At 49.6% G+C, this 27,375-nt stretch overlaps 2 protein-coding genes, 1 long non-coding RNA gene and 1 pseudogene across 7 annotated transcripts; 3 read left to right on the top strand and 1 right to left on the bottom strand.

The window, feature by feature from the left end:
- The first annotated feature begins 749 nt into the window (after positions 1 to 749).
- On the top strand, positions 750 to 2,056 carry LOC147351550 (primary amine oxidase, lung isozyme pseudogene; annotated as a pseudogene). Its single transcript, XR_015148420.1, has one exon. The product of XR_015148420.1 is annotated as a primary amine oxidase, lung isozyme pseudogene (transcript).
- A 2,292-nt stretch (positions 2,057 to 4,348) lies between these two features.
- On the top strand, positions 4,349 to 10,008 carry LOC147351549 (primary amine oxidase, liver isozyme). Of its 2 annotated transcripts, none has more exons than XM_086357544.1 (4): positions 4,349 to 6,974; positions 7,905 to 8,190; positions 8,596 to 8,725; positions 9,447 to 10,008. In XM_086357544.1, exons 1-4 carry the CDS (start codon positions 5,936 to 5,938, stop codon positions 9,720 to 9,722), a joined length of 1,731 nt encoding a protein of 576 aa, XP_086213670.1. In that variant the 5' UTR covers positions 4,349 to 5,935; the 3' UTR covers positions 9,723 to 10,008. The 2 variants fall into 2 exon arrangements, with proteins under 2 accessions (XP_086213670.1, XP_086213669.1); XM_086357543.1 differs by having other exon boundaries at positions 4,349 to 7,685.
- Positions 10,009 to 10,180: 172 nt separating this feature from the next.
- On the bottom strand, positions 10,181 to 10,823 carry LOC147351548 (uncharacterized). The gene is made up of 2 exons (XR_015147576.1): positions 10,704 to 10,823; positions 10,181 to 10,552 (listed from the first exon to the last, which is right to left on the bottom strand). It is a non-coding gene; the product is annotated as an uncharacterized LOC147351548 (long non-coding RNA).
- A 666-nt stretch (positions 10,824 to 11,489) lies between these two features.
- LOC147351547 (primary amine oxidase, liver isozyme-like) lies at positions 11,490 to 25,434 on the top strand. Of its 3 annotated transcripts, XR_015147573.1 has the most exons (5): positions 11,490 to 14,674; positions 21,322 to 21,373; positions 21,656 to 21,941; positions 24,190 to 24,319; positions 24,560 to 25,434. XR_015147573.1 is itself a non-coding variant. In XM_086357546.1 (4 exons), the coding sequence occupies exons 1-4, from the start codon at positions 13,078 to 13,080 to the stop codon at positions 24,908 to 24,910; spliced, it is 1,653 nt and encodes a 550-aa protein (XP_086213672.1). In that variant the 5' UTR covers positions 11,490 to 13,077; the 3' UTR covers positions 24,911 to 25,434. The 3 variants fall into 3 exon arrangements, 2 of the variants coding, with proteins under 2 accessions (XP_086213672.1, XP_086213671.1); XM_086357546.1 differs by lacking the exon at positions 21,322 to 21,373 and having other exon boundaries at positions 11,490 to 13,963; XM_086357545.1 differs by lacking the exon at positions 21,322 to 21,373.
- The last annotated feature ends 1,941 nt before the right edge of the window (positions 25,435 to 27,375 follow it).

Raw genomic sequence — 27,375 nt, 5'->3', positions numbered from 1 at the left:
GCTCAAGGGGTGGGGGTCTCTGTAAGCTGCAACTTCCCACCCCCTCCAGCTTCTGAATGGATTCACTCCCCTCAGGCTCTCCTCTAGTGACTCCGGGAGCTCAGGACCTCCAAGATGTTGACCTGGCGCAGCTCTTCAGCCCCTCAGCTCCCCACAGGTGATTGGTGTTCTCAGCATGACTCTCCAGGCTCCTATGCCTGCCATTAGGGTTCTGGTTGCTGCATGGGAGCCCTCATCAGAGGGCTTCATGGACTAGAGGAAGGAAGATGGAATCTGCCTGGATGGCTGAACACAGGGGAGTTTTGCTTGCAGCCATGTAGCAAGGGGCAAGGTTCCATCGAGAGAGTGGAAAAAGAGCCCCGGGACCCATCACTTCTACCGCTTCCTCCCTCCAGCTGTGTCTCCCACACCCATCCCTCCCCCATTTTGTTCCCCAACAGTGAAGCTGAGTGTTTGATTTGAAACAGGAGGACAGAGGCTGACATGGGCCACTTAAAATTCAGGTTATAACCTCAGGTGCATCTTCTGAGCCTGGTCTTATCACTGCCCCACCCCAACCTCCAACCACTGCCAACCCTCTTTCCTCGGCTGCTTTTCCTTAGTGTATAATAACACATTGACCCAAAGCACAAGTCAAAGACAGGAACCTACAGACACTGAAGGAGGCACTGTGCACCCAGTCCTGTCGGTCTGTCCATCATGCATGCTGCACTCCAAATCAAGAGCCTGAAGACAGCCAGAGCTTTAGCGATGTTCATCTTCATTTTTCTGCCCTTGTGGACTCTTCTGGTGATGGGCAGGGAGGAAGGTGGTGTTGGGAGTGAGGAGGGAGTTGGGAAGCAATGTCATCCCAGCCTGCCTCCCCGCTGCCCCTCCAGATCCCCTAGTGACCAGCCCTGGACACACCCTGACCAGAGCCAGCTGTTTGCAGACCTGAGCCGAGAAGAGCTGACAGCTGTGATGAGCTTCCTGACTCAGCAGCTGGGGCCAGACCTGGTGGATGCAGCCCAGGCCCGACCCTCAGACAACTGTGTCTTCTCGGTAGAACTTCAGCTGCCCCCCAAGGCTGCAGCCCTGGCCCACCTGGACAGGGGGAGCCCCCCACCTGCCCGGGAGGCACTGGCCATTGTCTTCTTTGGCGGACAACCCCAGCCTAGTGTGACTGAGCTAGTGGTGGGGCCTCTGCCCCAGCCCTCCTACATGCGGGATGTGACCGTGGAGCATCATGGGGGCCCCCTGCCGTATCACCGATGCCCCGTGCTTCTCCTAGAGTCCCTGGACATAGACCAGTTGATCTTTGACAGAGAGCTGCCCCAGGCTGCTGGTGTCCTCCACCACTGCTGCTCCTACAAACAAGGAGGAAGGAACCTGGTCATCTTGACCACAGCTCCCTGCGGCGTCCAGTCAGGGGACAGGGCCACGTGGTTTGGCCTCTACTACAACATTTCTGGGGCTAGGATCTACCTCCACCCTGTGGGGTTGGAGCTGCTGATACATCACAAGGCTCTGGACCCTGCCCAGTGGACCATCCAGAAGGTGTTCTTTCAAGGCCACTACTATAAGAGTCTGGCCCAGCTGGAGGAGCAGTTTGAGGCTGGCCAGGTGAATGTGGTGGTGATCCCAGACAATGGCACAGGTGGGTCTTGGTCCCTGAAGTCCCAGGTGCCCCCGGGTCCAACTCCCCCTCTGCAGTTCCATCCTCAGGGTGCCCGCTTCGAGTGTCCTCCTCATTGTGGACTTTCTCCTTTGGCCTCGGAGCTTTCAGTGATTTTAGGATCTTTGACGTTTGATTCCAGGGAGAACGGCTAGCTTATGAGACCAGCCTGCAAGAGATCCTGGTGTCTATGGTGGGAATACCCCAGTTGCAATGGTGAGCCGCTACACGGATCGAGACTTTGGCGTGGGCAAGTTTGCCACGCCCCTGACCCGTGGCGTCAACTGCCCCTATCTGGCCACTTCTGTGGACTGGCACTTCCTTCTGGAGTCCCAAGCCCCCAGGACCCTACATGATGCCCTTTGCATGTTTGAGCAGAACAAGGGCCTGCCCCTAAGGTGACACCACTCAGAAGTGTTTTCTCACTATTTTGGGGATCTTTGTGGAGACAGGGCTGGTCTTCAGATCTGTGTTGACCTTATTCAACTATGACTATGTGTGGGATGTGATCTTTCACTCCAATGGGGCCATTCAAGTCAAATTCCTTAGATAATTGCTTAGATGATCCTTGTTAACTTTATACAGAGCATGGTGGGATGGGAGAAAATTAAATCCCTAACAACAACAAAAAAAAGGTTTCTTGGCTCTCCCAGACAGCATCTTTGACTGGATTTGGCAGTGAAAATGAGTTCATTATCTCTACAGACTCTTCACCTGTTTTAAGGGAAACCCACTGCTCCTGGCCCCCTCCAGAAGGTTCTCTCTCAGTTATCCACTCCTCTCTCTGAATTGTAAATATTTCCCTTTTAATTGGCTCTTAACTCATCTCACTTAAGTCAAATCCAGGGCCCTGCCTCTCCTGGGGGGTGTCTTCCCTGGGTCTGTTCCTTCCAGGCGCCCTCCTCCAAGGAGAGCTCTCCCTTTCCAGGGTCAGCTTCCCCTCCCCCTGAGTCCCTCCTCATCCCATTCCCCTCCCTCTGCTGGTGCAGAAGCCACAGCCCTTCTGGCCACTACTTTCTGGACCTCTGGGTGGCATTGGTCCGCTCTGACTAGTCCCTAATGAAAACTCTTGCCTGTTGTGACCTCCTCACATTCTGACCCCTCCGAGGGCATGCTGGCTTCTTCTCTGGCTCCTGTGCTGACTCCTTTGCTTCTGCTCCGCCAACCAGCCTGCTCAGCCCCACACCTGGGCATTTTCTGGCCTTTGGCCCTGGCCCTCCTCTCTCCCCTCTGTACAGTCCTCCCTGGGTGAATGCAGGCTCTCCTATCTTTAGTGATTACTTCTTGTCGTTCAACCTAAATCTCAATTTCTAGCCTAGAAGCTGTTCTCCCATCCCCGGAATCCCATAGAGACAATGGTTTTTTTCCTGGACATCTGTGCTGGGGCTTCCCAGGAGCACCTCAACCTCAAACTTATTGGTTTCCCCCTTAACCTTGCTGTTCTTCTTGTAGGTCCTTCTGATGAGGAAAGCCCTCACCCACTCAGGTCACTGGTTAGAGGAAATTCCTTGGTGGTCCAGGGGTTAGGGCCCCTCCCTTCTGCTGCAGCCGTCACAGGGTCCATGCATGGTTGGGGAACTAGGGTCCTACAACTTGCAGTGTGGGACCAAAAAAGAAAAGTCCATATATTACCAAGTCACCGAATGGACACTGTGTCTTTGTGTCGCCTAAGTCACTGTGCCCTTTTCACCCACGCACCCAGCCAATCAGACACCGAGTCCTGTCAACTCCACCCACCACATTGCTCAGACCTTCCCTTCCTCTTGTTCTCCAGGTCACTGGCCTCAGTCTGGCCCTTTGCCTCCCGTCCAGTGTCACAGTCTCTGTCTGTCCCACAGCCAAGCCCTGCTCAGAACCACAGTCAGAGCTGTGTCCCCAGATTGCAGATCAGAGTGTAGTGACCTGCATGTCTTTCCGCTGCTGGACCAGGCCTCTGAGCAGAAGCTCAGCTCAGGCACCGCTACCTGGAGCCCAGATCTGGGGGCTGGAGATGGGCTCTGGGTCCCAGGACAACTCACCTTGAGCATATTCACAGAGGCTGGGGTCAAGTTTGTCTAAAGGGAAATAAGACCCAGTGGGGGCAATAGGTCGTGTCTTCTAGTAATTCTCCAAATGAGACTCCTTTTTTCTTTTAGGCTGGCTGACATGATGATTGTGAAGCCTACAATGAAAGGACATCAGAGGAAGGGATGTATCAGCAGGACACTTAGAGGAGGTGGGCAGGGGGCACCTTCTTCTATATCAGTTCCTCCAGCAGGTCAGGCAGAATCTCTCCCTCCCGCTCCCTGAGCATTACCCACCTTCCCTAGGAGACCTAGGATACCCCAGCAGAGTGGCTCTTCTTGACCTGTGCTTGGTCACACTGGTTGGGATTAGTTTTCCCAAGCACAGGGAAAGCATTATCCATCCTCTTGATGATGTGTTTTTACCAAGGAGAAGAGGCCATCGCTTACAAAAGATCCGGAATGAAGTTCTTGGCCTGGAGAGGCTGGCCTCGTGGCCAGGGCTGGATATGCCCTTAGATTTTGCTCCTCTTATTACAAAGTCCGCATGAACCGTTTCAATTTCAGAGACTGGGGCTGAAGACCCTTGACTGGGGTGCTTGCACTGGCACATGGACAAATGTCTCCTCAAGCAACAGAATACAGGGAAACTGTAAGGCATTAAACATACCGGCATGGACCAGCAGCTGGGGCAATCATGAACCATAAGATACAGAAAGAACACAAGTGTACTGCCACTTCTGAGCTGCCAAAAGCAAAAGCAGTGTATTGGGCACGATCCCTGCACACAGCACGACAAGCAGTTGGGCGGACCACCTAAGCCAGTCCTGGGGCCCGCTCTACAGATCTGCCCCCACTCTTACTCCACTGAAGGAACCAGTCCACAGAGGGCAAGCAGGGAACCTGTGTTTTGTTCTTGCTCCTTCCTGCTGCACCTTGAGTACCAGTTAACTCTCACTTGATTTACTTCACCAGCCTCTTATCAGTTCTATTGATGTAAGAGTCTAGGACCCAGGTTGATAACAAAATGACCCATATGTGGATTTGCATATCAAAATAGAGCTGGTTGCAGAAGCAGCTGGTATCTGGAGAACCTGACTTTTGTGGGGTTGATTTCCCTGGTTTCACATGTTCCCAGATTTCTGTCTTTCTGCAATGCCTACTTTGCTTAAGACTCACACACTGCACAAGGCTTCCTGACCTGATCTCTTTTGCTGTCCCACCAACTCCTGTCTCCACCTCACACCCAGTACGCTGACCTTGGCCATTTCTGACCCATGCCCAGGCTGTTTCAAGTCTGTACCTTTGCATGTTCTGATCCTTTTGGCTGGAATGTACTGTCCATTCTCCTCCAGGCAAACATACTCTGTCTGCAAGGTCATCTAAGGTGCCTTTCGGGGGAAGTGGTCTTGGAGGTGTGTATGTTGGAAAGGATTCTCCCCCAGGTCACCAGGGAAGCATGTCCCATCTTTGGAACCCTCAGTTTCTTCTGGTCCTGTCAGGACCTGGCTGCACAGAAGATGGTGTCTCCCCCACATCACCTGCCTGACAACAGAGATGGCTTTGCTTTTGCTTCTACAATATTCTGGAAAAGGGTTTCCTGGGGATGAGGGTTGTGGACAGCTAGGTTAAGTTCACAGCCAGGGTTCCAGGCACCGTGACCTGTGATGGTCCATCAGGCCCGCTCATGGGGTAAGGAGGGGGTCTCTCTTACACTGACTGCTCCCCCGACTGCCTGATCCCCTCCAGTGACTCAGGGAGCTCAGGGCCTCCACGATGTTGAACTGGCTCAGACATTAGTCCCCCAGTTTCTCAGCATGTGTCTCAGCATGACTCTGCAGGCTCCTGTGGCCTGTAGGATTCTGGTGATGGGGGATCAGAGGACAGTGACGAGGGCTTCCCAGTCTAGAGGAAGGAAGGAGCGAATCCTGCTGGAGGGTTGTGCTCAGGTGTGATTTGCTTACAGCCAGGTAGCCAGGAGAAAGTTTGGGCCTGGAGCAGGAAGGAAGAGCACAAGGACAGTTCCTTTCTGCCCCCGTCACATCTTCCTCTCCTCCCTCCAGCTGTGTCTCACAAACCCAGCCCTCACCCACTTTGTGCCCCAACCTTGAACTGAGTGTTTGATTTGGAACAAGAAGACAGAGGGCCAGTTAAAATGACGTGGGCCAGTTAAAATGCAGATTTGAAACTCAGCCCTATTTCCCGAACTGAGTTAACCACTGCCCCCACCCCAGCCTCCACTCCCTGCCAACCCTCTGCCCTTGGCTGCTTGTCTTGAATGTACCCATCATGCCACTGTCCAGAAGCACCACCCAGAGCCAGAAACTTCCAGACACTAAGGAGGCATCGTGCAACCCGTTCTGTCTGTCCGTGTGTCTATCTTGCATGTTGCATTCTGATTCAAGAGCCTGAAGAGTCAAGAGTTTTAGCGATGTTCATCTTCATTTTTCTGTCCTTGTGGACTCTTCTGGTGATGGGCAGGGAGGAAGGTGGTGTTGGGAGTGAGGAGGGAGTTGGGAAGCAATGTCATCCCAGCCTGCCTCCCCGCTGCCCCTCCAGATCCCCTAGTGACCAGCCCTGGACACACCCTGACCAGAGCCAGCTGTTTGCAGACCTGAGCCGAGAAGAGCTGACAACTGTGATGAGCTTCCTGACCCAGCAGCTGGGGCCAGACCTGGTGGATGCAGCCCAGGCCCGACCCTCAGACAACTGTGTCTTCTCGGTAGAACTTCAGCTGCCCCCCAAGGCTGCAGCCCTGGCCCACCTGGACAGGGGGAGCCCCCCACCTGCCCGGGAGGCACTGGCCATTGTCTTCTTTGGCGGACAACCCCAGCCCAATGTGACTGAGCTGGTAGTGGGGCCGCTGCCCCAGCCCTCCTACATGCGGGATGTGACAGTGGAGCGTCATGGGGGCCCCCTGCCCTATTACCGACGCCCCGTGCTTCTCCGAGAGTACCTGGACATAGACCAGATGATCTTCGACAGAGAGCTGCCCCAGGCTGCTGGTGTCCTGCACCACTGCTGCTCCTACAAACAAGGAGGACAGAAACTGTTGACCATGAACTCAGCTCCCCGTGGAGTGCAGTCAGGTGATAGGTCCACTTGGTTTGGCATCTACTATAACATCACAAAGGGTGGGCCTTACCTGCACCCCGTGGGGTTGGAGCTTCTGGTAGACCATAAGGCTCTGGACCCTGCCGATTGGACCGTCCAGAAGGTGTTCTTTCAAGGCCGCTACTATGAAAGTCTGGCCCAGCTGGAGGAGCAGTTTGAGGCTGGCCGGGTGAATGTGGTGGTGATCCCAGACGATGGCACAGGTGGGTTCTGGTCCCTGAAGTCCCAGGTGCCTCCGGGTCCAACTCCCCCTCTGCAGTTCCATCCTCAGGGCCCCCGCTTCAGTGTCCAGGGCAGTCGAGTGGCCTCCTCATTGTGGACTTTCTCCTTTGGCCTCGGAGCTTTCAGTGGTCCTAGGGTCTTTGACATTCGATTCCAGGGAGAACGGCTGGCTTATGAGATCAGCCTGCAAGAGGCTGGTGCTGTCTACGGTGGGAATACTCCAGCAGCAATGCTCACTCGCTATATGGATAGTGGCTTTGGCATGGGTTACTTCGCCACACCCCTGATTCGTGGCGTAGACTGCCCTTACCTGGCCACCTACATGGACTGGCACTTCGTTGTGGAGTCCCAAACCCCCAAGACACTACATGATGCCTTTTGTGTGTTTGAGCAGAACAAGGGCCTGCCCCTGAGGCGACACCACTCAGATTTTCTTTCCCACTATTTTGGGGGCGTTGCGCAGACAGTGCTGGTCTTCAGGTCTGTGTCCACGATGCTCAACTATGACTATGTGTGGGATATGGTCTTCTACCCCAATGGGGCCATAGAAGTCAAATTGCACGCCACGGGCTACATCAGCTCAGCGTTCCTCTTTGGTGCTGCCCGAAGATACGGAAACCAGGTTGGGGAACACACGCTGGGCCCCATCCACACCCACAGTGCCCACTACAAGGTGGATCTGGACGTGGGAGGTAAGACACCCTAAGGGAGGCAACGATTTCTGTAGAGGGGGCTGAAAGATTGGAGGCATCTTTGGGTGAGAGGGGAGGGAAGCAGGGGACACACTCAGTCTGGTCTTCTCTTTGACCCCAACTCTGAAGACATGTGCAGGCAGAGTCCAGAGGGGCAGGGCAGCTGCCTGACCAGGCCTCCCTCCTCCTCTCCCCCTTTGCACTGCCCCCCACCCCCAGGACTGGAAAACTGGGTCTGGGCTGAGGATATGGCTTTTGTCCCCACGGCGATACCCTGGAGCCCTGAGCACCAGATACAGAGGCTGCAGGTGACCCGGAAGCAGCTGGAGACCGAGGAGCAGGCTGCCTTCCCCCTGGGAGGGGCTTCCCCTCGCTACCTGTACCTGGCCAGCAAGCAGAGCAACAAGTGGGGGCACCCTCGCGGCTATCGCATCCAGACCGTCAGCTTTGCTGGGGGGCCGATGCCCCAGAACAGCCCCATGGAGAGAGCCTTCAGCTGGGGGAGGTGGGTGGGGTGTGTTGTTGGAGGGGGGTGGATGAGATGAGAAGAGCATGTTGGGAGGGGCAATTGGAAATCCAGTTCAAATTCTACACCAGGTGAGCTAAGAGTACAAAACTTATTTCTTGGGTATCAAAAGGCCAACAGTGGATACACAGCCCCCTGGGAATGCTAGAGCCCAGGTGGGAAAAGTCTTTTCTGTTTTGGTTGGGTCATGCTGTTAAATTGCAAGGGATCAACAGGTAGACATGGAAAGATGTTGAGCTACTGACAACTTCCAGGGTGACATTGAGTGACTATAGATGAGAGGGGAAACCTGAGGTCCACGGACTCAGCTCCCTTCCATGATGATCAGGAAGCAGGACAGGGACAGGGACAGTGACCATGGACCCCTGACCAGAGCATCTCTAGGTACCAGCTGGCCATAACCCAGAGGAAGGAGACAGAGCCCAGCAGCTCCAGCATCTTCAATCAGAATGACCCCTGGACTCCCACCGTGGACTTTTCTGACTTCATCAACAATGAGACCATTGCTGGAAAGGTCAGCTAACTGTGGGAGAAGAGGGAGGGGTGGGGGGCACAGAGATCAGCCCCACCTTCCCTTGGCAGTGGGGCCTGAAAACCGGTGATCACCTGAAGGGCTGAGCTGACTCCTGCTTCTGTGGTCTTATGGATCTGCTCCTTACCTGTGGAAGGAAACTTCCTAAGCTGGGAGTTCATCTGCAGACCCTCAAGAGGTAGCAGCCCTCTCAGTCTCAGTCTCAGCCTCAGCTCTGTGGACTGAGTCCTTTAAGGGCTGCAGGATTCAGGAGGGCTCGAGTGACCACGGAAGATAACATCGCTTATATCAACATCTCTGTTTTTGGCTTCACACTAAAGACTGATTTCTAAATGTCAGCCTTTTTTGCCTCTCAATGCCTCATCTTCCCTCTTCCATTCTCCTTCTCTCAGTTAGTTTGGGAATAGCCCCAGAGTCGGGGGAGGTGCTGAAGTAACCTGTAGGTTGCATTATTCCCCTCCCATGTATAGACTGATGGCGATGTGACAGGGAAAGTCAGAGATGGAAACTGTAGGCTGGCAAGGGGTTCTGGTATTGCTCCCAATGTGAAATGGATTCTTTATGCTTTGATTTCTGGGCTAGTAGGAAAAACATTAAAGACTTCAAACTCTCTTGTTTGAAGCTGGGCTCCCAAAGTGAATCCTGGGGGAGGCAAGTGTCCTTAGCAGTGCCAGGAGTCATGACTCTGTTTCTACCCCACTAGGACTTGGTGGCCTGGGTGACAGCCGGTTTCCTGCACATCCCACATGCAGAGGATATTCCCAACACGGTGACGGTGGGGAACGGTGTGGGCTTCTTCTTGAGACCCTACAACTTCTTTGACCAGGAGCCCTCCATGGATTCTGCTGACTCCATCTACTTCCGGGAAGGCCAGGATGCTGGGTCCTGTGAGATCAACCCCCTGGCTTGCCTGCCCCAGGCTGCTACCTGTGCCCCTGACCTCCCTGTCTTCTCCCACGGGGGCTACCCTGAGTACTAGGTGGTCCTTGGGGCGAGGAATGTGTCTAGGACCCAAAGACAAGGGAGTGTGGAGAGGGGAGGGGCTGGGCACTGAGTTTCTCCCAGCTCCCACCCCAGGTTCCTCCCTCTCCCATCTTCTGCCCTTGCCTCCTCAACCCTGCTGGAAGTATCCATAGCCTGTGCTGCCTGACCCATGGGCTTCTCAACTCTGTTGACTCCCGACCTGCTGCATTCCTATCGCAGAGAGAAAAGGAATGGCCAACTGGGAGTCTAGAGTGATGATTAAACCTTTCCGGAAGACTTAACTTCGGCAATTTTTTTTGTTTGTTTTCTACTTATTTTGCCTCTGGGTTTCTCAAATCATTTTAGGCCATGCCAGATCTTTCTTGAGACTCCCCAGTCCTCACTTGGGAGGGGAAGATGGGGGCTGTCTATGGGGATGGCCGCCTAGGTGCCCCGGGCAGGGCTCCTGCCAGGTGAATCCAGGAGTCCAGCTGGAAGGAGCTCTTTGGCCCATCTTTCCTCTCATTCTAGTCCTTTTTCTCTCTCTCTCTTCCTTCTTGTTTAACCCCTCGTGTTCTTCAGTTCAGTTCAGTTCAGTCCCTCAGTCATGTCCGACTCCTTGAGACACCATGGACAGCAGCACGCCAGGCCTCCCTGTCCATCACCAACTCCCAGAGCCTGCTCAAACTCATGTCCATTGAGTCAGTGATGCCATCCAACCATCTCATCCTCTGTCGTCCCCTTCTCCTCCTGCCTTCAATCTTTCCCAGCATCAGGGTCTTTTCCAATGAGTCAGTTCTTCACATCAGTTGACTAAATAGTGGAGTTTCAGCTTCAGCATCAGTCCTTCCAATGAGATGGTAGGAGGGGTGAAATCACATTTAGAATCAAACCCCGTACCCGCCAGAGACATTTGGAGGGCTCAAACAAAACCTTGTGCATACCAGGACCCAGGGACCCCACAAGAGACTGAGCCAGACCTCCTGTCCTTTCTTACCTGTTCTTATTTTCTGGGATTTCCCTTTCTGCTCTGAGTAGATTTCCCCCAGTTCTCATTTGTCAACTCTGGTCTCCTCTCCTGGCTCCAGGCCTGTGGAAGTCTCAAAATGCAAGGGACAGCTAGCTTGAGAGGACAGTCCCCTTCTGGCTCCCTGTGTCTGGGAGCTTCCCCTTCCCCCAGTCCTGGGGCAGAGGGTCTCTTCACAGTTCTTTCTGCCCATTTGTATAGATCTGCCTTGGATCTTGCATCCTCTGGCAGAGGCTGGTCATGGAGACAGCAGCAGCTCTAGGTAGCACTTTAGATAGCTTTGTGGGTGCAGTGCTAATGAAGAGTGGTCATTTTGTGTCAGGTGTATGTGTGACCAGTGCCCTCAGTACCAGGGTTAGCCAACAGGGGAGGTGGGGCAGGCAAAACAGGAAGACCAGGCACTCGCACCATGGGGCCAGGTGCTGTTCAATCATATGTAAGCATGCAAATAAGCCAGGGTTTCTGGGGTGGAGCCTCCCCACAGGCTGTTCCTATGGACAGCTGGGTGGTGGCAGACTGGATTTGGGCTGTCTCTGCAAATAACCAGAGATGGGAAGCAGTAGAACTTGTGTCCCTAGAAGACTGATTAAATAAATTCTGATACACTCTTAAAAAGCAATACTATGCAGCTGTAAAAGTAATTATATCTCTTTATAGGGAATCATAATGCAGTGAACAAGAAAAAGCACAGAAGTGTGTATAGGACACCTCTACTTGTGTTCTACAGGGAAGGATCACACAAATACATATTTTTCATATCTTAGAAATGTGTATTCAGAAGACATGGGTAACACTGGTTGCTGCTGTGGAGAGGAACCAGGAGGTGGGGACTCAGATGGGAGGCAATGGGAGGTTTAGTAGTATAAACCCTTTTGAAAATTTTGAATTTTGAACCATATGACTGTATTAATATTCATTTATTATTATTCAAATAATAAATGGGCCCAACAAAATTTGACTCTGTTCTTTAAACTAACTTGTGTTTTAGGAAGGGGTAGGGTAGGGAAAGCTAAAGTGAGTTGAGACATGGGCTTGGGGGCTCAATTTTCTCAAGTGTTTGAATCCAGAAAAATGGGTGTGGCCTCTGGTGATCCCTTTGCCTCCTCTTGTCTGTACATATACAAGAAAAATGTTAAACCTCAGTCAATTTCTCTTTTGCATCTCTCACTCACTCTCTCTGTCTGTCTCTCTTCAAAGACGGGGAATGAGAAGCAATGGGGAGGGGTGACTTCTACCTGCTGGAAGCCCAGGCAGGGCTGGGAGGTGAAGGACAGGAAATAGATTTCAGATGCTGCTCAGCTTCTGACCTGAGGGAGTCACATCCAGGGGGCACACACAGCACAGAAGCTTCTGCTCCTTTCTGTCCTGCTTCAAGCCCAGGTTCACTGCTGGGTCAACAGTGGATGGAGATGAGTCCATGAGCTGGAGAGAAGCTAGGTTCTGAAGAACAGAGAGAAAGACCTCAGTCGGGAGAGAGGGCCCGTGACAGCTGGATGCATTTATAACTTGGCCCAGGTTGCAAGTTCACAGCCAGGGTTCCAGGGACCCTGACCTGTGATGATCCACCAGTCCTGCTCGTGGGACAGGGAGAGAGTCTTTCTTACACTGCAGCTCCCAACTCCCTCTAGTTTGCTACTGGTTCCACCCCTCAAATGTTTCCCTCCAGTGACTCAGGGAGCTCAGGGCCTCCAATATGTTGAACTGGCTCAGCCCCTCAGTTCCCCGGCTCCTCCCTGGTGCTTTGTGTTCTCAGGATGATTCTCCAGGCTCCTGTGGGTGCCTGTAGGATTCTGGTGATGGGGAAGCAGAATACAGTGATGAGGGCTTCCCAGACTAGAGGAAGGAAGGAGCGAATCCTGCTGGAGGGTTGTGCTCAGGTGTGTTTGGCTTGCAGCCAGGTAGCCAGGAGAAAAGCTGCATCTGCATGAGGAGAGAAGCCCAAGGACTGTCCCTTTCTGCTCCCGTCACATCTTCCTCTCCTCCCTCCAGCTGTGTCTCCCAAACCCAGCCCTCCTCCACTTTGTGCCCCAACCTTGAACCTGAGTGTTTGATTTGGAACAGGAAGACAGAGGCTGACGTGGACCACTTAAAGTCCAGGTTTCTACCTCAGTCCCACCTCCTGAGCCTGGTTTGACCATTGCCTGCCCCCAACTTCCACTCCCTGCCAACCTTCTCTCCTTGGCTGCTTGTCTTGAATTTACCCATCATGCCATCACCCAGAAGGACCACCAAGAGCCAGGAACCTCCAGAGACTGAAAGAGGCATTGAGCACCCAGGTACTGTCTGTCTATCTTGCATTCTGCATTCCGATTGAAGAGGCTGAGGACAACCAGGAGTTTTAGAGATGTTCATCTTCATTTTTCTGTCCTTGTGGACTCTTCTGGCGATGGGTAGGGAGGAAGGTGGTGCTGGGAGTGAGGAGGGAGTTGGGAAGCAATGTCATCCCAGCCTGCCTCCCCGCTGCCCCTCCGGATCCCCCAGTGACCAGCCCTGGACACACCCTGACCAGAGCCAGCTGTTTGCAGACCTGAGCCGAGAAGAGCTGACAGCTGTGATGAGCTTCCTGACCCAGCAGCTGGGGCCAGACCTGGTGGATGCAGCCCAGGCCCGACCCTCAGACAACTGTGTCTTCTCGGTAGAACTTCAGCTGCCCCCCAAGGCTGCAGCCCTGGCCCACCTGGACAGGGGGAGCCCCCCACCTGCCCGGGAGGCACTGGCCATTGTCTTCTTTGGCAAACAACCCCAGCCCAATGTGACTGAGCTGGTGGTGGGGCCGCTGCCCCAGCCCTCCTACATGCGGGATGTGACCGTGGAGCGTCATGGGGGCCCCCTGCCCTATTACCGACGCCCCGTGCTTCTCCGAGAGTACCTGGACATAGACCAGATGATCTTCGACAGAGAGCTGCCCCAGGCTGCTGGTGTCCTGCACCACTGCTGCTCCTACAAACAAGGAGGACAGAAACTGGTGACCATGAACTCAGCTCCTCGTGGAGTGCAGTCAGGGGACAGGGCCACGTGGTTTGGCCTCTACTACAACATTTCTGGGGCTGGGTTCTTCCTGCACCCTGTGGGGTTGGAGCTGCTGGTAGATCACAAGGCTCTGGACCCTGCCCAGTGGACCATCCAGAAGGTGTTCTTTCAAGGCCGCTACTATGAGAGTCTGGCCCAGCTGGAGGAGCAGTTTGAGGCTGGCCAGGTGAATGTGGTGGTGATCCCAGACAATGGCACAGGTGGGTCCTGGTCCCTGAAGTCCCAGGTGCCCCCAGGTCTGGCTCCCCCTCTGCAGTTCCATCCTCAGGGGCCCCGCTTCAGGGTCCAGGGCAATCGAGTGTCCTCCTCATTGTGGACTTTCTCCTTTGGCCTCGGAGGTTTCAGTGGTCCTAGGATCTTTGACATCCGCTTCCAGGGGGAGAGAATTGCGTATGAAGTCAGTGTCCAGGAGGCCTTGGCCATCTATGGTGGAAATTCTCCTTTTGCCTTGAGAGGCCGGTATGCAGATGCCAACTTTGGTTTGGGGTACTTTTCCACGCCCCTGAGCCGTGGGGTGGACTGTCCCTATCTGGCTACCTACGTGGACTGGCACTTCCTTCTGGAGTCCCAAGCCCCCAAGACACTACAAGACGCCTTTTGTGTGTTTGAGGAGAACAATGGCCTGCCCCTAAGGCGACACCACTCAGATTTTCATTCCCACTATTTTGGGGGTGTTGTGGAGACAGTGCTGGTCTTCAGGTCTGTGTCCACGATGCTTAATTATGACTATGTGTGGGATATGGTCTTCCACCCCAATGGGGCCATAGAAGTCAAATTCCATGCCACAGGCTACATCAGCTCAGTGTTTCTCTTTGGTGCTGCCCGAAGATATGGAAACCAGGTCCGGGAGAACACACTGGGCACTGTCCACACCCACAGTGCCCACTACAAGGTGGATCTGGATGTGGGAGGTAAGACATGCTGGCAGAGGCAACGATTCCAATACAAGAGTCTGAAGTCTTAAGCCTAGATTTAAAAGTTTTCATTGTGCCAGTTCCTTGGTTGTCCAGTGGTTAAGACTCCACATTTCCACTGCAGGAGGCAGGGTTCCATCCCTGGTCAGGGTGCTAATATCCTGCTTGTTGGGAGGCCAAAGAGAATAAAAATCTCTTTGAAACATTAAAGATGTAAATATGAATAAATATGAAAGTCATCGAACTCCTCAGAGATTTTCAACCTTAGATAGTTATTCCCTCATGCTTAAAAAAATAATTCTTTCCTTTTTCAAACTGTGCACCTGCAGTTCTAGACTATATCATGGTGTGTGCTACATAGGATACTACACAGCGGTGGTTTAGTTGCTCAGTCGTGACCAACTCTGCGACCCCATGAACAGTAGCCCACCAGGCTCCTCTGTCCATGGGAGGAGGCAAGAGTACTGGAGTGGGTTGCATTTCCTTCTCCAGGGGGTCTTCCCAACCCAGGGATGGAACCCACGTCTACTGCATTGGCAGGTGGGTTCTTTACTACTGAGCCACCTGGGAAGCCCCATGGTAAGATATACTGGTATAGATTTTTACTGAAATTTTTCAATCATAATGTACATATATTTTCTCAGTTCTAATTTCTCACATAACAACATATTACACTCATGCAAACAACAAATATTTACTGAATGCATATTTGTGCCAAGCACTGCACTAAAACAGTTTAACAAAAGAAACCACATCTCTGCTCTCAGGAGGCTTAGGTTATAATGGAGGAGTAGGGACCACATGAAGAGCTCCTGGAAAATGTGAGAGCAACCGTTTTTTTTTTTTTTTAATTGAAGTTTAGTTGATTTACTATGTTGTGTTAATTTCTGCTATGCAGCAAAGTGATTCAGTTATACATACACACACACATATATATATATATATTTCATATTATTTTCCATTATGGTTTATCTCAGGATATTGAATATAGTTCTCTGTGCTATGCAGTAGGTCTTTGTTGTTTATCCATTCTATATATAGTAGTTTATGTCTGCTAACCTCAAACTCCCAATCATCCCTCCCCCACAGCAACCACAAATCTGTTTCTATAGCGGTAAATCTGTTTCTGTTTCATAGATATGTCAATTTGTGCTGCATTTTATTATTTATGAAATTTTTTAATTGGAATATAATTTCTTAACAACGTTGTGTTAGTTTCTGCCGTTCGACAATGTGAATCAGCCATAAGCGTGTGTGTGTGTATACATGTATGTATCCCCTCCCTCATGAGTCTCCCTCCCACTCTTTCCCATCCCACCCCTCTAGGTCATCACAGAGCACCTGGCTGAGCTCTCTGCATTATACAGGAGCTTCCCATTAGTTATTTTACACAAAGTATTTCAGTGCTACACTCTGAATTCATCCCACCCTCTCCTTCCCTCGCTGTGTCCACAAGTCAGTTCTCTACGTTTATGTCTCCATTCCTGCCCTGCAAATATGTTCACCACTACCATTTTTCTAGATTTGATATATATGTGTTAATATACAATATTTGGTTTTCTCATTCTGGTTTACTTCACTCTGTATAACAGGCTATAGGTTCATCCACCTCAGTTCAACTGACCCTCATTTGTTCTTTTTTATGGCTCAGTAATATTCCATGGTGTATATGTATTACATTATCTTTATCCATTCACCTGTCACTGGACAGTTAGGTTGTTTCCATGTGTTGACTATTGTAAATACTGCTGCTATGAACATAGGGGTACATGTATCTTTTCAAATTATAGTTTTGTCTGAATATATGCCCAGGAGTGGGATTGCTGGATCATATAGTAAGTCTGTTTTTAGGTTTTAGTGTAGGAGGGTTCCCTCTCCAGCATTTGTTGGGAAATGCTTTTTTCTATTCTTTTATTCTGTTCAATATGGTAGTCACTAGCCACTTCTACTGTGTATATGTATATCTCACATCTTCTTAATCTAATCATCGGTTGTTGCCCTTAGGTTGCTTCTAGGTCTTGGCTATCATAAATACTGTGGCTATGAACTTTGGGGTGCATGTATTTTTTTGAATTACAGTTTTCTCCCAGGCCCAGAAGTGGAATTTCTGGATCACATGGCAACTCTATCTTTACTTTTCTGAGGAACCTCCATACTGTTCTCCTTGGTGGCTGCACCAATTTACATTCCTACTAACAACTTAAGAAGGTTCCCTTTTCTCCACACCCTGAGAGAAAGATCTTTATACTTATCCTCTTTGTATCTCAGTTTACTTAAGTGTAAAATGGTTTAACGGTGCATTTCTCATAAGATTGTTGTGAGGATTAGTGACTATTTGAAAACATTTTTTCTTTTGAAATAACTTTTTTGGTTTTGGCTGAGCTGGGCCTTCATTGCAGAGCATGGTCTCTTCGTCAACAGGGTTGGGCTTTCTCTAGTTGCGGCTCACGAGCTTCTCTTGTTGTGGAGAGCAGGCTCTAGAACGTGAGGGCTCAGCTAGTTGTGGCCCTTGGGCTTAGATGCCCCAGGGCATGTCAAGTTTTAGCTCCTTGACCAGGGCTCAAACCTGCATCCTATGCAGTGGAAGATGAATTCTTAACCACTGGACCACCAGGGAAGTCCCTGAAATAACTTTCAGTTCAGTTCAGTTGTTCAGTCATGTCCGACTCTTTGCGACCCCATGAATCTCAGCACACCGGGCCTCCCTGTCCATCACCAACTCCCGGAGTTCACTCAAACTCAGGTCCATCAAGTCGGTGATGCCATCCAGCCATCTCATCCTCTGTCGTCCCCTTCTCCTCCTGCCCCCAATCCCTCCCAGCATCAGAGTCTTTTCCAATGAGTCAACTCTTCCCATGAGGTGGCCAAAGTATTGGAGTTCCAGCTTTATTTTTTTTTGGAGTTCCAGCTTTAGCATCAGTCCTTCCAATGAACACCCAGGACTGGTCTCCTTTAGGATGGACTGGTTGGATCTCCTTGCAATCCAAGGGACTCTCAACAGTCTTCTCCAACACCACAGATCAAAAGCATCAATTCTTCAGCACTCAGCTTTCTTCACAGTCCAACTCTCACATCCATACATGACCACTGGAAAAACCATAGCCTTGATTAGACAGACCTTTGTTGGCAAAGTAATGTTTCTGCTTTTGAATATGCTGTGTAGGTTGGTTATAACTTTCCTTCCAAGGAGTAAGCGTCTTTTAATTTCATGGCTGCAATCACCATCTGCAGGATTTTGGAGTCTAAAAAAATGAAGTCTGACACTGTTTCCACTGTTTCCCCATCTATTTCCCATGAGGTGATGGGACCAGATGCCATGATCTTCGTTTTCTGAATGTGAGCTTAAAGCCAACTTTTTCACTCTCCTCTTTCACTTTCGTCAAGAGGCTTTTTAGTTCCTCTTCACGTTCTGCCATAAGGGTGGTGTCATCTGTATATCTGAGGTTATTGATATTTCTCCCGGCAATCTTGATTCCAGCTTGTGCTTCTTCCAGCCCAGCATTTCTCATGATGTACTCTGCATATAAGTTAAATAAGTAGGGTGACAATATACAACCTTGACATACTCCTTTTCCTATTTGGAACCAGTCTGTTCCATGTCTTTAGACTTACAGAAAAATTGCAGACATTATAAAGAGTTGCCATACATGCTTCATTGACTCCCCTTAATGTTAACATCTTACATAAACACAGGACAGTCAAACCCAGGAAATTAACATGATTACGATATTATAAATGGCAGACCTGATGAAAATGTTATCAGTTCTTCCACTGATTTCCTTTCTCTGTTTCAGGATCTAAACCAGCATCCCACATTGCGCTTAGATGTCCTATCTCTTTATCGTCTTCTTCAATCTGCAGCAGTTCCTATTATTTACCTGTTTGGCTGCGTCCAGTCTTAGTTGCAGTACGTGGGATCATCACTGCATCAAGCAGGATCTTTTTTGCAGCCCACAGGCTCTCTTGTTGTGCCAGGCACTCTAGGACATGAGGGCTCCATAGTTGTGGTGCGTAGGCTTCCTTGCCCCACAGCACATGAGATCTTAGATGGGATTTTTGATTCCCCCAACCAGAAATCAAACCCACATCCCCTGCATTGTAAGGCTTAACCACTGGACCACAGTGAAGTCCCAGGAACTGACACTTTAGAAGATACTAGTCAATCATTTTGTAGAATGTCTTTCATTGGGTTTTCTCTGATACTGTCTCATGATTAGATTGAGCTTGTGTTTTTGTTTTCATGGAGTTTCTTGGGTAAGAAAACCACAGGAATGACATTACACCCTTCTCAGAGCATCGTATCATGGGATACATCATGTCCTTATGTCTTATCACCAGTGATGGGGGACTCAAGCAGTTGGTTAAGGTGGTATTTTCCAGCTACCTCATTGCAAAAGTTACTGTTTTTCCACTTGCAGTTAACAAATATTTGGGGTAAATTTTTGATGCTGTGCAAATGTACTATTTCTTTTCTTCTCAAGCTCTTTCTTCTCAAACTCTTGCCTACGAATATTAGCAACTATTGGTGGATTTTTCCTGCAACAGTGATTATTACTGTGTCATTTACATTTTTCTCTTTTTCTTTATACATTTATTCACTGGAATTTTCCATAAGAAAGTGTTGTCCCTCCATTTTATTTCTATATATAATTATTTATTCATAACTGTATGAACTCACGGATATTTTATTCTAAGGGTTAGAACCCCCTACTACCATTTATTTTTTTCCCTAAATTGTTCCAGCTTTGGTCATTGGGAGGGCCTTCAGGTTGGTTTCTGTGTCCTGCTGACATGACTCCCTCCTTTTTTGAGCACTTCTTTACTCTCTGGCACCACAATATGTTTCTATTCCATCTCGTATTTTCCCTCTTCTAACCCTTGATTCAACCACTTCTCCAAGAATCTCTGGTTTCTTTTATTGGAGAATAGTATTTAGAAATCAAGATCTGGGGAGCAGATGTGCTCATTATTCCTGGGATGTCATTGCTTTCAGGGTCACTTATTGGACTTAACTAGAAAATATATGTATGTATTCTAACTGACACTCATGTCTCTCTTTATCTCTACATCCAAACTAGGACAACTCTTTTTTAAAAAATGTATGTACTTGTCTATTCGTGGCTATGCTGTGTCTGTTGCTGTGTGTGGGGTTTCTCTAGCTGCAGTGCCTAGGCTTCTCACTGTGGTGGTTTCTCTTGTTGCAGAGCACAGACTCTAGAGTGCAGACACTGTAGTTGAGGTGCACGGGCTTAGTTTCCCCAAGGCATGTGGAATTTTCCCAGACTAGGAATTGAACCCATGTCCCCCGATTGGACAGGGAAATCCTTTTTAAAAACAAACAAACAAACCTTTTATTGGAGAATAACTGATTAATAGTGTTGTGATAGTTTCAGGTAGATAGCAAAGGGACTCAGCCATACATATACTTGTATCCATTCTCCCTCAAGCTTCCTGCCATCCAGGCTGAAAAATATTTATGTATTTACTTATCTATTTGGCAGCACCAGGTTGCATGTGAGTTCTTAGTTGATTCATGTGTATCTAGTTCCCTGACCAGGGATCAAACCTGGGCCCCCTGCATTGGGAGCTTGAGTCTTAGCCACTGGACCACTTGAGAAGTCTCTATGGCAAACCTTAAAGCACATGCAATGGTGCCTGATACGCATGGAAAAGTATTAGCTATTATTGTTAGTATTATCCATATGAGTTTGCTTGTATGGCTGTACCAGAAAAGAGAACTCTTGGCCTGTAGTTATCATCTATAAGTAGAAAGGCTTCACCGGTGGCTCAGATGGTACAGAATCTGCCTGCAAGGCAGGAGACTCTGGTTCGATCCCTGGGTTGGGAAGATCCCCTAGAGAAGGGAATGCTTACCCATTCCAGTATTCTTGCCTGGAAAATTTCATAGACAGAGGAGCTTGGAGACCTACAGTCCATGGACTCACAAACAGTCAGAAATGACTGAGCAACTAACACACACATAAGCAAACAATGTGGAGTGTGGACTAAGAGCAGTAATTCACAAGAGGAAACTGAGGCTTTGCTTAATCAGTCTCTGCTCTCTCTAATCTTTTGAAGGTATGGAGGGAACTTCCGGCATGTTTTGGTTTACTGTTCTTTGGTCTCAGATCACTTAAGTTGACTCCTAATGTGGAACCTAGCTGGACTCCAGTAAATTCGTTTAAAACAAATATGTAGGCAACATACTGTGCCTAATTCTGTGCCAAACCCAAAACAATAGAAAACACCACTGAGCTCCAGCGGTGTTGGGCCTGGGGGCTGACTTTCCTCCCGCTGGCCTGCATGTCTGCTGGCCATGGGTGGTGGAGCCACTTGATGTTGGTTTCCTCTGGGTACTCATGTATAGTCAGTGTAGGACCAGACTGAGACCTAGGTCTCCGGCATTCCCATGAAACTAACCACGTGCCCTTGGTGACAAACCGGGGCACATCTAAGCCTCAGTTGTCCCATCCATAAAATGGGTTGTTGTGTAAGTAAAGCATCAATCCATGTAAAGCCCTCAGCACACTGCCTGTGTAGAACTCCTGCAAGTTCAGTAAATTGAGCTACTGCTGTGATTATGTTCATGAGAAAGCAGTTCTAATGATGGAGCTTCAGATATGATATGCAGACCTTTTCCTCAGGTCAGAAAGAACCTGACTCTGCACATCGCCTGCTAGACTGCTCCAACCTCAGGTAAACTACCCTACCTTCAGCTCCTCAGAAGGAGAAGGTCAATGGAAACTCAGTCGTAGGGCATCTGGGGTTATTACCAGAGATGATGTCCAGAAGGAAAACCTTCTCCAAATCTCTGGATCAAGGACATTCTGGGGAGAGGGGAAGGAAGCAAGGGACACGCTCAGTCTGGCCTTGTCTTTGGCTCCTACTCTGAAGCCAGGAGCAGGCAGACTCCAGAGGGGGCAGTGTGGCTGCCTGACTAGCTCTTGCTCCTCCCTTCTCCCCACTCCACTCCCGCAGGACTGGAGAATTGGGTCTGGGCTGAAGACATGGCTTTTGTCCCCATGGTGGTACCCTGGAGCCCCGAGCACCAGATACAGAGGCTGCAGGTGACCCGGAAGCAGCTGGAGACCGAGGAGCAGGCTGCCTTCCCCCTGGGAGGGCCCTCCCCTCGCTACCTGTACCTGGCCAGCAACCAGAGCAACAAGTGGGGGCACCCTCGGGGCTACCGCATCCAGACCGTCAGCTTTGCTGGGGGGCCGCTGCCCCAGAACAGCTCCATGGAGAGAGCCTTCAGCTGGGCAAGGTGAGTGATGGGATGTAAGGGAGGCATTGGGGGAGGTGGATGGTACAAAAGGCTATGTGTTGCTGGGAACCCAGGTTCCCCACCTCCCATGGGAGTGTGTACACACTCACAACCGCACATTCTCACACACATGCATTCGTACAGCCACAATCTTAGGCTGCTCAAATTGAAGCCTACTGGGTGAATGGATGAATGGAAAAATAGATACTGAATTAAATGGAAAAAAACGTTTAAGGCATCAGTAGAATCTATGAGGTGGGTATGTGGGTGTTCACTATACTCTTTCAAGTTTTCTGTATGTTTAAAATGCTCATAATCAAGGTTGGAGAGGAGAGACTTCCCTGGCAGTCCAGGGGTTAAGACTTCACCTTCCAGTGCAGGGGTTGTGGGTTTGATCCCTGGTCAGGGAGCTAAGATCCCATATTTCTCGTGGCCAAAAAGCCAAAACATGAAACAGAAGCAAGATTATAACAAACTCAGTAGACTTTTAAAAAATGGTCCACATTAAAAAAAAACATATAAAAAAAGATTGAGTCAAAATAGTTATTAAAAAGTCTGTAAACAAATGCTGGAGAGGGTGTGGTGAGAAGAGAACACCCCCTATACTACTTGTGGGAATGTAAATTGGCACAGCCACTATGGAGAACGTAGTACGGACATTCCTTAAACACTAAAAAATAGAACTACCATATGGTCCTGCAATCCCACTCCTGGACATATACCCAGAGAAAACATGATCGAAAAGTATACATGTGTTCATGTATACATGTGTCCTAAAAGTATCCAGTGTTCATTGCAGCACTCTTTACAGTACTGTTTACAGTTAAGACATGGAAACAGCCTAAATGTCCATCAACAGAGGAATGGATAAAGAACATATGGTACACATACACAATGAAATATTACTCAGCCATTACAAGAAGTAATGGCTTCAGCTCCTCAGAAGGAGAAGGTCAGTTGAAACCCAGCCACATAAAATAATAATTTAAGGAGTATGCTCAACCTAGTAAATCAGATTTCTTTAAGTACCTTGGAAGAACACCCTAACATAAAATGTATGAAATTTAACCACCAGTGGTCATTTATCTCTCAATGAAACAGGGGTAGGGGCATTGGTAGGGTGGAGGACATTTGCAGCAACATGAATGAACCTAGAGATTGTCATACTGAGTGAAGTAAGTCGGACAAAGAAGGAGAAATATCGTATGACATCCCTTATATTCGAATCTAAAAAAAAAAAATTATACAAATGAACTTCTTTACAAAATAGAAACAGACTCACAGATTTAGAGAACAAACTTATAGTTGCCAGGAAGGAAGGGTGAGGGGAAGGGATAGTTGGGGAGTTTGGGATCGACATATACACGCAGCTATACTTAAAATTGGGCTTCCTTGGTGGTCCAGTGGCTAAGAATCCACCTGCCAATGCAGGGGACATAGGCTCGATCCCTGGTCAGGGAGCTAAGATTCCCACATGCTGCAGGGCAACTGAGCCCATTCATCACAACTACTGAGCCAGCACTCTAGACCTCTGAGCCGCCACTACTGAAGCCCTCGTGCCTAGAGCCCGTGCTGCACAACGAAGACTAGTCCCCGCTCCCTGCAACTAGAAAAAGCCTGGGCTCACAGCAGCAAAGACCCCATGCAGCCAAAAATAAAAAAAATAAAATGGATAACCAACGAGATCCCACTGTGTAGCACAAAGAAGTTTGCTCAATGTTATGTGGCAACCTGAATGGGACGGGAGTTTGGGGGAGAATGGATACATGAATGTGTGTGACCGAGTCCCTTTGCTGTCCACCTGAGACTATCACAACATTGTTAACTGACTATACTCCAATACCAAAAAAAAAGGTTGAAGGAGGGAAGAAAAGAGGAAGAAAGGAGCACATCTCTGAGGGAGTCCTCCCTAAAATCCAGGTACATGAGATACTGAAATTGACCTAAGATGGGAATCAGGCCATGTCTGTGCCTATGCATGCAGGCCCAGAGTCCCATGTGCATGGAGGCGTGAGCCACAGTCCCACCTGAAGTCTGAACGATGGGCTAGTAGATGTTTGAAATACATGATATTGAACACATGCAGGAACTTTGTGAGAGAGAGAGTGGGAAGTGGACAGAGGATGATAAAGAGGCTGGACACCCTAAGACCTCTGTGCTCCTTTCCCCTTTGTGTCCTCTCCTCAGTGCAGCTTCAGGCAGCAGGATGGGTCGATGATCTTGTGGGTCTAATCCAAACCCCCTGCAGGTACCAGCTGGCCGTGACCCAGCGGAAGGAGGGGGAGCCCAGCAGCACCAGCATCTATAATTTGAATGACGCCTGGAGCCCCACCCTGGACTTCAGTGACTTCATCAACAATGAGACCATTGCTGGGCAAGTGAGTCGAGAGGGGGCCTGTGGGGGTGAGGGAGGAGGCAGAGGGAGCAAGCATGAGCCTCCTCACTCTCTTCCAAGTCAGAATCCTCCAGGCGTCTGTAGGACTCACTAAGGAAGAAAGTGTTATGATTTCACATTTTTCCTGGCTGATGAGCTCAGTCCTTCTGTATGAGGCCACTGTGGGAGGCAAAAGTGTCCTTAGCAGCACCAGGCCTCATGATCCTCCTTCTTCCCCCACTAGGACTTGGTGGCCTGGGTGACAGCCGGTTTCCTGCACATCCCACATGCAGAGGACATTCCCAACACGGTGACGGTGGGGAACGGTGTGGGCTTCTTCTTGCGACCCTACAACTTCTTTGACCAGGAGCCCTCCATGGATTCTGCTGACTCCATCTACTTCCGGGAAGGCCAGGATGCTGGGTCCTGTGAGGTCAACCCCCTGGCTTGCCTGTCCCAGGCTCCTGCCTGTGTCCCTGACCTCCCTGCCTTCTCCCATGGGGGCTTCTCCCACAACCAGGTGGTTCTTGGAATGGGCAATGTGACTGGGGCCCCAGAGCCAGGGAGTGTGGGGATGGGAGAGGACGGGCACTGAGCTGGGGAGTCTGTGCCCTCTTCTCCCTCCTCACACCCCGAGGTCCTCTCTCCCATCGTCCTTCCATGCCTCCCCTCCCTGCTGGGAGCACCCTGAATCTGTGATGCCTGAGACAGGAGCTTCTCAGTTCTGCAGACCCCAACCTGCTGGGTTCCTGTCACAGAAAGGAAAGGAATTGCCAGCGAGGATTCTGGAGTCATGGCTATACTTTCCCCAGGAGACTACTTTTTTAAAGTTTTTTAAAATCTTATTCTTTAAATAAGATATAATTCATATACCATGAAGTTCATGCTTTTAACATGTACAATTTAATGGGTTTTAATATATTCATAAAGTTGCATAACCATGACTACTATCTAATTCTAGAACATTTTCATCACCCCACAAAGAAACTCCAAATTGTGTTAACTATACTTTCTATTTCCCTCCAACCCCTTCCCAATTCTACATAACCACTAAACCTTTCTGTCGCGACAAATGTACCTAGATCCTGGGAATTTCATATAAATAGATTCATGCAATGAGTGGTCTTTTGTGGTTGGCTTCTTTCCCTCAGAGTAGCATTTCTGAGGGACATCCATGCTGTAGCATGAGTCAGTACTTCATTACTTTATGGCCAAATAATATTCCATTGTATGAATAGACTGTATTATGTTTCCACTTTTTGGTTATGATGGATAATGCTGCTATGAACATGGATAATGCTGCTATTTGTATACAAGTTTTCATGTGAGTGAATGCCTTCATTTCTCTTGGGCATATACCAGGGAATGGAATTGCTAGGTCATATGGTAAAGGACATCAACCCTGAATATTCATTGGAAGGACTGAAGCTGAAGCTCCAATACTTTGGCTACCTGATGCAAAGAGTCAACTCATTAGAAAAGGCCCTGATGCTGGGAAAGATTGTGGGCAAGAGGATAAAGGGGTGACAGAGGATGAGATGGTTGGATGGCTCAATGGACATGAGTCTAAGCAGACTCCAGGAGCTAGTGAAGGGCAGGGAAGCCTGGTGTGCTGCAATCCATGGGGTTGCAAAGAGTCAGACACGATTGGGCGACTGAACAACAAATGGTAATTCTGTGTTTACCCTTTTGAGGAATCACCAGGCACTTTTCCAAAGAAACTGTGCCCTTTCCTTTCATTTTTTTGGTATAACATAGCATAAAACTTTTACTTCAACTTTTGTGCAACATACTTACACACATCATAAAATGTACCATTTGGCCACTGAAATTTTTTTATTATTTATTTTTGGCTGTGCTGGATCTTTGTTGCTGCACTGGTTTTTCTCTAGTTGTTGTGAGCGGGGGCTGCTCTCTAGTTGCAGCGCATGGGCTTTTCATTGCAGAGACATCTTCTCTTGCTGCAGAGCGTGGGCTCTAGGGCGCGCAGGCTTCAGTAGCTGCAGCACATGGGCTCGGTAGTTGTGGCTCCCAGGCTCTAGAGCACAGGCTTAAGAGTTGTGGCGTATAGTCTTAGTTGCCCGCAGCATGTGGGATCGTCCACGCACCAGGGATCAAACCCATGTCTCCTACATTGGCAGGCAGATTCTTTACCACTGAGCCACCAGGGAAGCCCTCATTGGGCCATTTTTAAATGTACAGTTCAGGTACGTTAAGTACCTACAGAAGCTTTCTTGGGTCTTTGCTGACTGGGTAAAGCTCCTCTTCTGTACTGACTGGGTCTTTAATATGAAGGTGAGGCGTCTACAAACCACTTGTTCTCTGGAGCCCCATGACAGGGTCCCCACAGGCCTGTGTCCCAGGTCTTATAAGGTGCTTCCTTCAACTCCCTGTCACCCTGCCTAGCTCCCTCCTTCTCTCTCCTTTCTTCTCTTTTTCCTCCCCCTCCCCTTGTTACTTGTTTCCACTCTGTGGTATTTCCCTCTGCGGTTCTAGGGGAAGTCCCTGCTGCTGCAGGTCCCAAAATCCTCACCTCCCCATTTCCTCAGCTTTAGAGTCCTCCTCTGTCCCTGGGCTGAGGATGCCTCGGGCATACAGAGGTGTCCCAGTGGGGACAGTCCCACCTAATCAAGCAACAACCTCCAGGGCCTCACATCCTGGCTGCCCCTCCCTGGCCGACTTCGGATGCACATAAATAAGAACTGGGACATTTTCCAGAAAGGAGCGTAGGGGCAGGAGTAAGGCCAGGGGCAGGTAGGCCTCAAAGACTGAGGTTTCTCAGATGCCTCCAGGCTAAAGGAACCCTTGTGGTGTCTGTATCTATAGTTTGCCTTATCCTGTCTAGTGTTTTTTTCTTGAGGAGGAGACGGGGTTCTTTCCCCAGCTGGAAGCCATGACTGCAGACCCAGCCCTCGGGGAGGACACTGGCAAGGGCAGGTCCTGGCAAGAGGGGAGTTCAGGATACAGAGATTTGGGTCCAGCTCAGCTTGTGACCAGAGGGAAACCGGAAGTTCAGACTATGTGGAAATCGCATCGTTTCTCACAGGAGCTGCCTGGACC

This window comes from Bos grunniens, chromosome 19, assembly GCF_055505025.1.
Source record: "Bos grunniens cultivar Pamir isolate PY7600 chromosome 19, Bosgru_T2T1.0, whole genome shotgun sequence".
Lineage (NCBI taxonomy): Eukaryota > Metazoa > Chordata > Mammalia > Artiodactyla > Bovidae > Bos > Bos grunniens.
This window is presented reverse-complemented; position numbering and strand designations above follow the sequence as displayed.

Bases quoted from the DNA above. Each gene is read 5' to 3' on its own strand.
- LOC147351547 (XM_086357545.1), top strand. From the start codon at position 13,078: ATGTTCATCTTCATTTTTCTGTCCTTGTGGACTCTTCTGGCGATGGGT. The intron at 21,942-24,189 runs GTGAGTGATGGG...AACCCCCTGCAG, and splicing joins AGAGCCTTCAGCTGGGCAAG to GTACCAGCTGGCCGTGACCC. The intron at 24,320-24,559 runs GTGAGTCGAGAG...TTCCCCCACTAG, and splicing joins ATGAGACCATTGCTGGGCAA to GACTTGGTGGCCTGGGTGAC.
- LOC147351549 (XM_086357543.1), top strand. From the start codon at position 5,936: ATGTACCCATCATGCCACTGTCCAGAAGCACCACCCAGAGCCAGAAAC. The intron at 8,191-8,595 runs GTGGGTGGGGTG...GAGCATCTCTAG, and splicing joins AGAGCCTTCAGCTGGGGGAG to GTACCAGCTGGCCATAACCC. The intron at 8,726-9,446 runs GTCAGCTAACTG...CTACCCCACTAG, and splicing joins ATGAGACCATTGCTGGAAAG to GACTTGGTGGCCTGGGTGAC.